Source organism: Lepus europaeus, chromosome 19, assembly GCF_033115175.1.
Source record: "Lepus europaeus isolate LE1 chromosome 19, mLepTim1.pri, whole genome shotgun sequence".
NCBI classification, from domain to species: domain Eukaryota; kingdom Metazoa; phylum Chordata; class Mammalia; order Lagomorpha; family Leporidae; genus Lepus; species Lepus europaeus.
Genome location: NC_084845.1, coordinates 9,724,167 through 9,734,403, shown reverse-complemented (window position 1 = coordinate 9,734,403; position 10,237 = coordinate 9,724,167). Strand labels below are relative to the sequence as shown.

The following is a 10,237-nucleotide window of genomic DNA, read 5'->3' as shown; positions in this document are numbered from 1 at the left end:
GCCCTGGGTCCTTCTCGGCACCCCACAGAGGAGGAAAGGGCAGGGGAGCGTCAAGGTCAAGGTCGCCCAGCGAGGACGTGGGACCCGGGATTGAACCCACGTCCTAGAGACCCCGGGACCTCCAGGAACGGCCTCTCGGAGAGAGCAAAGCCACGCAGGCCGGGACGGAGCGAGGGTGAGACAGTGAGTGAGGCCCAGGGGCTGGGGCGCTCGGAGCGACCAGACACGCGGGGACACGGCCGGGCCCCCGCCCCCTGATCCCGCCCCCCGCCCCAAGAGGCCGGCGCAGCGCGGGGGCGGGAGGGGGGCGCGGCGCGGGCGGGGCGCGGCGGCGCGGCGGCGGCGGCGGCTCCAGGAAACCCCTGGGGCTGACGGGTGGCCCCGGGGGGGCCGGGGGCGGGGAGGCGGGCGGCCGGCACCGCCCCGGCCGACAAAAGTCCCTTCAGTTCAGCCGGCGGCAGGGGAAGTCCCGGCGCTCGGCGAAACCACCCTCCCGTGCTGCCGAGCCGCGCCGCGCCGCGCCGCGCTCCGGCCGCCCGCTCGGCCGCCGTCCCCGGCGGCCCCATGCCCCGATGCCCCGCGGGGGCCATGGACGAGGGGCCCGTGGACCTGCGCACCCGGCCCAAGGCCACCGCGCTCCCGGCGCCGCGCTGCCGCTGCGTAAGCGCCCGCTGCGCGCGCCCTCCCCGGAGCCCGCCGCGCCCCGCGGCGCCCCTGGCCCTGCAGTCCCCGCGGACGCCCTGCGCGGCGGCTGCGACGCCCCCGTCGCCCTGGGGCCCCCGCACGGCCTGGCGCGGCCAGAGGCGCTTTACTACCCGGGTGAGTGTCCCCGCGGGTCGCGGCCGGGTGGGGACGGAGCAGAGGACCACGGCCCGCGCCTGGAGGGGCCGGCGACCGAAGTGCGAGCCGATGGGGTGCCGCCGGGCTGGGGGGGCGGCAGAACGGAACCTGAGGACTAAAGTTCTGAGTTCATCGGGGCACAGCGAGGTCCAGGGCACCCTGGGGGCAAGGGGCAGGGCCCAGGAGATGTAGGGAGCCCGGGGAGGACCCCCAGCGGCAGGGGCATGGGGGTGTCAGGGACTGGGGGGACACGGCGGGGGGAGGCAGCGCTGGCATCTAAGGGACACAGAATTGCAGGCCCCGAAGAAGCCAGATGCACAGGGCTCCGAGGAAGCTGCACCAGGGCTGAAACCCGAGTTCCTGGTATCCTGACTTGTGGGGTCAAAGGGGGTCAAGTGGGCAGACTGGGTTCTAAGGAGACAGAGCTCAGATGTCAGAAATCTCAGGAAGTAGGGAATCGCAAGTGTCGGGGTTCTGGGCACCCCAGGATCGAGGATCGTAGAGACCCAGGGACACGAGCCCTGGGGGTCCCGAAGAGCCAGGGACCGCCAATCGGACAATCGTGCTTGGCCACAAGCCACCGGGGTCCTACCTGGGGCCCCAGAGTCAGGTGGCCCTTGAGGGGCTGGGGAGAAAGGACTGGGAAATTCGGGGACTCAAGGATTGAGGGCGAAGCTGCAGCGTTCCGGGTCTCTGGGTGGAAGGCCTGGTGTCCGACGCACAGGGATCTGGGGGTGGGGGGCACGGCCCAGCAAGGCGGCAGGTAAGGCCATTCCCTCCATCCCGGCTCCCAAAGGAACAGGAAGCCCCTTCCATACCCATGCCCCCCACTGTCCCCGCATGACCCCCCAAACTGCAGAGTCCATCTCTAGCGCCCCCCAATTCTGCACTTCCCACCCCAGCAGGGCTGCAGCACCAGCCTCAAGCCGTGCATGAAGGGGCTGCTCTGCCTCGCGGCTCGTCCCATTGGCTGGGAGAGAGCCCAGGCCTCAGTGTTCCCCATCTGTGTGATGGGGAGATGTGGACGTGCCTATTGCCTCGGTCTCTTCCAACACCACCCGCTCTGCCGGCCCCCTCCCTCCCAGACCCACTGCACCTTTGTCCCGTACCGGAGGCCTGGGGTCTAGATCATCCTTTAGCCCCCTGGGCGACCATGGGGCTACCGCTGCCCTTCAGCGGCTCTGCCTGGGAGATAGGAAGTCAGCGATGAAGGGTGGCGGGGCTGGGGAGAGGCAGCTGAGGGAGGCCCTAGACCCAGGAGCACTCTGGGAGGAGAGGGGTTTGTCCGGGGCCTGGAGGACCCGATGCAAGGGGACAAAAGGTCCCCGGAGCAAGGGCAGTAGCCCGCAAGCCTCACCCCTCCTCTCTCTGCCCACCCTGTGCAGGACCGCTGCTGCCCCTGTACCCCACCCCACCCATGGGCTCCCCCTTTCCTCTGCTCAACCTGCCTACGCCCCTGTACCCCGTGATGTGCTCCATGGAACACCCCTGTCCGCCGACATCGCGGTGGCCACCCGGGCAGACGAGGACGGAGATACGTAAGTGACAGGCCCCCGCCCGCTGGGGGGGGAGAGGGGAGAGGGGGAACCGCGGTGCGCTACCAGTCGCCCTGGCCAGACCCGAGCCGGAATCCTGTTTTCACCGTTGGCTGTGGGGACCTCAAGCAAGGCCCTTCCTTTTCAGAGCCTCCGTTTCACCTCTGAAAAATGGGCAGAGGGAAGGCGCTGACTTCCCAGCGCTGTTCTCAGAGCAGTGGCTCGTCCAGTTTTTTTACATCACCCACCAAAGATGAGACCTGTGTTTCATTGACTGATTTCCTAAATTGTGCGTGGGAAGCTCCCAGCACTGGGCCTGGTGGGTTATAAAGCACCCAGCCCGTGCTAATGAACATATGAGGACGCCTGCTGTAGCTCCTAGGAAACCAGACACACACGTATAAGCCTGAAATTAAATTGTGCAAAATGAAACGATGTTCTTACTCCATGGGGTTCTGCCTCTGGTGTAGCTCATGACTTCACGGTCACTACATTAACTTGATAATCCCTGGTCCCTGACGCAGGCTCTGTGTGACGGCTGTGCTTGCGAGGCCACTGAGCTGTGCCACTCGGGAGGGCGCAGCCCCTGGACTTCAATCCCCCCCCCCCCCGTGACTCAGTCTCCCCCCTGTAAAAGCAGGAACCCTGCGTGCGTGCGTGTGTGTATAGAAGTCGTCTATGTAGACACTGGTTTGGGGACTGCAAACCCCTTTCTGCACAGATGGGCCCCCCTGGATGGCCTCGTGCCTCAGTTTCCCTGATCGGACAACCTATCCCAGTTAGGGCTCAGTGCAATGATACTCATGCCTGTGGTGCAGAGAACGGAGCTGGGCAAACAGCAGGCGCTCAACACAGGGGAGTGGGTGGTGTCTGGACAGCGCTCCCCGCCCCCAGTGGCTGCGGGCCACCTGTGTGAGCCAAGCAGGAGAAAGTGCCCGATATAGCAAGGGCTTGATGAAACCCTGTCCCCCTTCGCCCCCGCCAGGGGCCGGGTACCCTGGGGGTCCACCGGTGATACAATTGGTCTGTGCCCCCAGGAGCGAGCTGTCCCTCGTCTGGGAAAGCTGGGTGCCGGCGAGAGGCCCTGGAACCCACCAGTCTGCAGCTCCCGCCCCTCCCCCCTCGCCCTCCCCCCCCCCTCCCCCACGCAAACACTTCTGCCTCAGCTGCGCGCTGGGGAAATCCCTTCCACGGAGCCGACCGCAGCCCAGCTGCTCTGCGCCCTGTCACTCACACTCGCAGCCTCCCCTCCCCCCCCCCTCTCCAGCTTTAACCCCTTCCGCTGGGGCCGAGACTTACCGGAACGGGCAGCTGGCCCAGCCCCAAGCCAGCCACACTTGCACCGGTGGGGGAGGGCGGGGGAGGGGGTGCTGAGCCTCAGTCCCCAGAAAAAGCCAAGGTGGAGCGCCTGGGCTTCCAGCCATTAACCAGGAAGCAAGTGAGTCTGAGGGTGGAGGCTGGACACCCGGACAGGGTGGGCACCTGGCGCTCCGACAGGCCGTAGAGGCAGGACTGGGCTACGTGCAGGACCTCTGGTTCAAAAACCTTAGAGTTGCAAGACAGGGGCAGCAAAACGCTAAGCCGAGCACCGGCACGGATCTCAGAGCTGGTGAAAATGCGGGTGCCTTGGGTCTGTAGGTCCGTGTCCAGAGGAAGGAAGTCCATGTCCCTGAGGAAGAGTAAGGGTTGGGGGGGGCAGCCTGGGCGCCCAGCTGGGGGTCTGCGCCCTATGGGGTCCAATTCCAGGGGGCGCCCAGGCAGGAGGCCCCAGGCTCTGCACGCCGCCCCACCGGGGGCTGGTAGCCGAGGTGCCGGGGGTGGCCGGTAGATCCCCGGCTTCCCTCCCCCGGGAGCAGGAAGCGCCGCCCCGCCCCGCAGACCTGTTACTGGAAGTCCCGGGGCTGGGCCGCCCCTTCCCGTCCCCACTTCCTCCGGCCCCGCCCCCACCCCCCGCGGCCCGCGCGTTTATGGGAACTCGGGCCCCGGACGGTTTCTCTGAAATCGCCCGCTGCCGCCGCCCTCACTTAACCCCCGACGGGGACCCAGCGCCGCGCGCAGCTGGGCGGGGCGGCCCTCGCTGGAGACCCCGGCCCCTCCCGCGACGCCCTCGTTGTAAATGTGGCTTCCCTGGAACAGGTTCTGGGCTCCGCGCGCCTGTGCCCTAGCGCCCAGCTAGGGGGCTGCAGCTCCGTGTGCAACACCCACCCCTGAGCCCTCAAAGACCCCCAGGGCCCGGGGCCATATTCCCCAGCTGGGAGAGCCCCTGCCTGCCTCCCCCAGCAAGGCCATGGTTACCAATGGGTCTGGAGTGAGAAAGCAGCTGTCCCCAGTGGACTTTAAAAACAGTCCACGCACTGCACACGCCGGTGGCCAGTGTGCGTGCAGCCAGTGTCCGGACCCCTCAGCCCTGTCCCCACCCCATGCGACGGCGGCACGGAGGCTCTCCTCCGTGGCTGCCCCAGGTTAGGGTCCCTGGGGAGCAAGTAGGAAGCCTACTGGGGAATGCAGGTCTGGGGGAGGTGAGCGAATGCGTGGTGTCCGCAGAGGCGCCGTCCCACAGAGCCCTGCCATTGGCCAGATGCCCGCAAGAGCCAGGGCCTGAGCCAGGCCCAAGTCAGGAGCCCAGAGCTCAATCCCGGCGGCAGAGACCCCTAAGCTCCGGAGCCATCGCCTGCTGCCTCCGGGGTGCACATTAGCGCCAAATGGGACGCAGTAACTGTTAGCCACTGCCACCAAACACCTGCAAATACCCCCCCACACACACAACCACACACACAGGGAGTCTTGAAGGCGGGGAGGCCCTCAGAGTAGGCCAGCATCGCCCACCGGAGGGCAGCTGCACCCCACACACACACCGCCGGGGCATGACCTTGGACGAGGCCTTCTCTCCAGCTGAGAGGCATTGCCAGATTGTCTGAAAGATGACGATCTCCCCAGGAGCTGGGGGAACGAGTCCAGCCTGCACCGGGGCTCTGGGCTACACAGCCCAGCACCTGCCAGCCACCTCCCTCTTAGGCAAAGCCAGCCCTCGACTCTCCCGGGTTGGAGGCTGGACTTGATGGACAAGTGCCAGAGACCTTGACCTCAGTGGGTCATCCCTGCTCCGTGCACAGATGGGAAAACTGTGGCCCACAGAGAGGTGGGGACAGGGTCCCCAGCTCCAGGGACTGCCGGGGTGATGAGGGTGGTGGATTCATGCATTCAGCGCTGGGTGTCCGGGGCTGCACTGGGCGCTGGGCAGTGACCTGCCCGGCCGAGACTCAGACAGGAAACACGGAGACTGTGGGGTCAGGTGATGACGTGAGGGAGAGGGAGCTGGGGCCACAGCATTGTAACAGGGGCCTGGGCGCAGGGGAAGAACCCTGCAGGCGCCAGGCAGGGGAGACAGCCAGTGCAAAGGCCCTGGGAGGCAACCGTCCCGTGGAGGAATCTGGCAGAGCCCAGCGTGCTCAAAGGGGACCGGAGCCAGGAGGGCAGGATCCGGCGGCTTTCAAAGGGTCCCTCTGGGGTGGGCAGGGAGGCCAGGAAGGAGGAGGTGCCTGTGAGAGCCCAGGAGGGAGCAGGGGTTGGGGCTTGGCCTCTGGAGATGCTTCCAGAGTATCCGACCCGCTGGGAGTCAGCGGGGCTGCAAGGGGCCCAGCCCTCACGTCTGCTCCCGGCACCCACCCCCAGGCCGCTGCACATCGCTGTGGTACAGGCGAACCTGGCAGCCGTGCACCGGCTCGTCAGCCTCTTCCAGCACGGCGGCCGGGAACTGGATATCTACAACAACCTGCGGCAGGTGAGCCTGGGGCCCCGGGACTCAGGAGGAGCGGCGGGGCCTGCACGCCAGGGCCTGGCTCCGGCGTCTGGAGAGGGGGGCGCCCCAGGTTTTTCCGTTCCTGGGGTGCAGGCTGCGGCACGGCTCCCTCACCCTGTCCGTTCTCCAGACGCCGCTGCACCTGGCTGTGATCACCACGCTGCCGCCCGTGGTCCGGCTCCTGGTGGTGGCAGGGGCCAGCCCCATGGCGCTGGACCGCCACGGCCAGACGGCGGCTCACCTGGCGTGCGAGCACCGCAGCCCGGCCTGCCTGCGGGCCCTGCTGGACAGCGCGGCCCCCGGGCACGGTGGACCTGGAGGCCCGCAATTACGACGGTGAGTGCCCGCGGCGGGGGGCAGAGTCGGGCTGTCCGTCTGGGGCTGCCGAGGCCCCACGCCCCGGTGTGACCGAGCCCCGCCTCCCTCAGGGCTCACGGCCCTGCACGTGGCCGTGAACACCGAGTGCCACGAAGCCGTGCTGCTCTTGCTGGAGCGTCGGCGCCGACATCGACGCGGTGGTGAGCATGCGCGGGGGGGCGGGGCCTGGCCGGCGGGGGCGGGTCCGGGGCGGGGCGAGCCGGGGGGCGCGCCCCCGGTGGGCGGGACTTGAGGCATCTCCTGGGAAGGAGGACGCTGGACGGGGCGCACGCGAGGCGCGCCGCAGAGAGACCCCCAAACTCTTCCCTCTTCGCCGCAGGATATAAAGAGCGGCCGCTCGCCGCTCATCCACGCCGTGGAAAACAACAGCCATAGCATGGTGCAGCTGCTGCTGCAGGTGCGTTCACCCCGCTCCGGCCTGGCCTCTCCCCACCCCCTCTCTGACCCCAACCCCGCCATCCCCATGGCCCTCTGACCCCGCTCTCCGGCCTTGGGCGGGGTCCGGCGCTGTCCTTCCACTCGACCCCACCCGCGACCCGGCCCCTACGAGTTCGAGTGGGAGTTGGCCAGGCCAGGGCGGCCGAGGCCCGCAGTGGGTTCTGGCTTCCACCTACCCAGGGCCCCACCCCCCGGATCTGCTCGGGTCCAGGACCTGGCCAACGAGCCGGGAGGGCCCCCAGGCGCTATCACCCGCGAGGGGCCCCGCTCCTGACTGCGCGTCCCCGCCCGCAGCACGGCGCCAACGTGAACGCGCAGATGTACTCGGGCAGCTCGGCTCTGCACTCGGCGTCGGGCCGCGGGCTCCTCCCGCTGGTGCGCACGCTGGTCCGCAGCGGCGCGGACAGTGGGCTGAAGAACTGCCACAATGACACGCCGCTCATGGGTGGCGCGCAGCCGCCGGGTGAGTGCGCGCGCCTGCGGGGCTGGTGCCCGCCCTGCGCCCCACCGAGACGGCACGGAGGCCCTCCGCGGGCAGGAGGCCCGTGCGCCCTGAGCCAGGAGACGGGCACCCCGTGGTGACCCTCCCGTCTGCCCCCAGGTCATTGACATCTTGCGGGGGAAGGCCACCCGGGCCGCGTCCGCGGCGCAGCGCGAGCCGTCCCCGGACCGCAGTGCCACCACGTCCCCCTGAGGGCAGCAGCCGCCTGAGCTCCAACGGTGAGCATCCACGGCCCCCCTCCCGCCTGGGCACCCAGGTCCTCCGGCCTGGCGTCTCACGGCCTCTCCTGCTCTCTCCGCGCAGGTCTCCTCTCGGCATCACCGACCTCCTCACCCTCCCAGTCTCCCTCCAAGGACGCCCCTGGATTCCCCCTGCCTCCCCACAACTTCTTCCTCCCCCCCGCAGTCTCCGCCCGCCTTCCTGCCCTTTCCTGGGGTGCTGCGGGGCCCTGGCCGGCCGGTGCCCCCCTCCCCAGCTCCCGGAGGCAGCTGAGACCGATGGGGGGGCAGATCTTGGACTCAGGAGGACTCAACGACCCGCCCCCCCGCAGCACAGGGGTCGACCCTTCCGGGAAACTGTGAAGATCTCACTCTGCCCCCCCCCCATCTTTGGGACCAGGATTTTGCACCGAGGCACAGGCACCTACCCACAGGCCCTTCTGTGCACAGAGACCCTCACCTCGCCCACCAGGACTCGGCCCTGCCACTCCTGGGCTGCAGCCTCCCCGTCTGGGATCCCACCCAACTCGGCGTCCCGTGGAGAGCCAGGGGCCGGCTGCTCCCCCACTGCCCTGTACGGGGATGGAGGAGGGGGGCACTGACCACTCTGTAAATTATTAGGCATTTTGGTTGGATTTCTTTTGTAATAAACTATTTTTGTACCATATTCCTTGCTTGGCTGGAGGAAGCGTGCACACGGGTGGGGGTGCGCACGCGTGTGTGGGGTGCACCTGTCTGCTGTATGCAGCTGACTCCGTGAGCTGCCGTGTTAGTCTCAGCCTGAGCACCGCTCACCACTGTGTGTGACATCGGTGGTCCAGCTGCGAAGGTTGCCATGGTGATGTCACTGTGCCACTAGGACCTGGTGTGTGGGTGTGGGTGTGAGACATCTGCCCAGGGGCCCTGCTGGACTCCATGGTGTCCCTGGGTGTGCTTTGGGGGATCCGGCAGTGTGTGGGTCCCCGGGTAGCCCTCAGCCGACCACAGTTCTGACGGCCTGCGCGTGTCCTAACACTGCCACCCACGGTCGTCCAGTGGCGATTTGTACGTACATCTGCACTGCATGGTGGGTCATTGATTTTTCAAATTTACCTGGGAAACAGCTCCATCCACTGATTCTGTATCTCTATGTGTAGGGGATCGGTGCTGGCGGCCGGAGGCCCAGGCCTGGGCTGCCTGCGGGTGATCATCTCCTCAGCCTGCGCCAGCTCCTGTGGCTGCGGGCGTCCCCTGGCTCCGGACTGCGCCGCTCCGCCCTCTCGAGGCCTGCTCCTCCGGCTGTGCACACCTGCTCCTCCGCGTGTCCACACCTGCTCCCCCACATGTCCGCACCTGCTCCCCCTCGTGTCCGCACCTGCTCCATGTGCCCACACCTGCTCCCCCTCGTGCCCACACCTGCTCCCCCATGTGCCCACACCTGCTCCCCCTTGTGCCCACACCTGCTCCCCTGCATGTCCACACCTGCTCCCCCATGTGTCCACACCTGCTCCCCGTCGTGTCCACACCTGCTCCTCCATGTGCCCACACCTGCTCCCCCTCGTGCCCACACCTGCTCCCCCGCATGTCCACACCTGCTCCTCCACGTGTCCACACCTGCTCCCCCGCACGTCCACACCTGCTCCCCCGCACGTCCACACCTGTGTCTCCATGTGACCACACCTGCTCCCCCATGTGCCCACACCTGCTCCCCCACATGTCCACACCTGCTCTTCCACGTGTCCACACCTGCTCCCCCATGTGTCCACACCTGCTCCTCCGCGTGTCCGCACCTGCTCCTCCGCGTGTCCACACCTGCTCCTCCGCGTGTCCGCACCTGCTCCTCCGTGTGTCCACACCTGCTCCCCCACGTGTCCGCACCTGCTCCCCCGCATGTCCACACCTGCTCCATGTGCCCACACCTGCTCCATGTGCCCACACCTGCTCCCCCATGTGTCCACACCTGTGTCCCCATGTGGCCACACCTGCTCCCCCATGTGCCCACACCTGCTCCCCTGCACGTCCACAACCTGCTCCCCCATGTGCCCATACCTGCTCCCCCATGTGCCCACACCTGCTCCCCCTCGTGCCCACACCTGCTCCCCCATGTGCCCACACCTGCTCCCCCTCGTGTCCACACCTGCTCCCCCATGTGCCCACACCTGCTCCCCCATGTGCCCACACCTGCTCCCCCTCGTGCCCACACCTGCTCCTCCATGTGTCCACACCTGCTCCCCCATGTGTCCACACCTGCTCCCCCTCGTGCCCACACCTGCTCCCCCATGTGTCCACACCTGCTCCTCCGCACGTCCACACCTGCTCCCCCATGTGCCCACACCTGCTCCTCCATGTGTCCACACCAGCTCCTCCATGTGCCCACACCTGCTCCCCCTCGTGCCCACACCTGCTCCTCCGCGTGTCCTCACCTGCTCCCCCACGTGCCCACACCTGCTCCCCCTCATGCCCACACCTGCTCCTCCGCGTGTCCACACCTGCTCCCCCATGTGTCCACACCTGCTCCCCCATGTGCCCACACCTGCTCCCCCTCGTG

General features: G+C 67.8%; 1 protein-coding gene across 1 annotated transcript; it reads left to right on the top strand.

Moving 5' to 3' along the window:
• Positions 1–564: 564 nt before the first annotated feature.
• On the top strand, positions 565–8,370 carry BCL3 (BCL3 transcription coactivator). Its single transcript, XM_062176838.1, is given in 16 exon segments — positions 565–634; positions 637–819; positions 2,226–2,327; positions 2,330–2,378; positions 6,048–6,156; positions 6,305–6,472; positions 6,474–6,510; positions 6,603–6,670; positions 6,672–6,692; positions 6,872–6,949; positions 7,285–7,434; positions 7,436–7,453; positions 7,592–7,678; positions 7,680–7,710; positions 7,796–7,887; positions 7,889–8,370. Coding segments are annotated over 16 exon segments (1,359 nt in total). The 3' UTR covers positions 7,985–8,370.
• Positions 8,371–10,237: the final 1,867 nt, after the last annotated feature.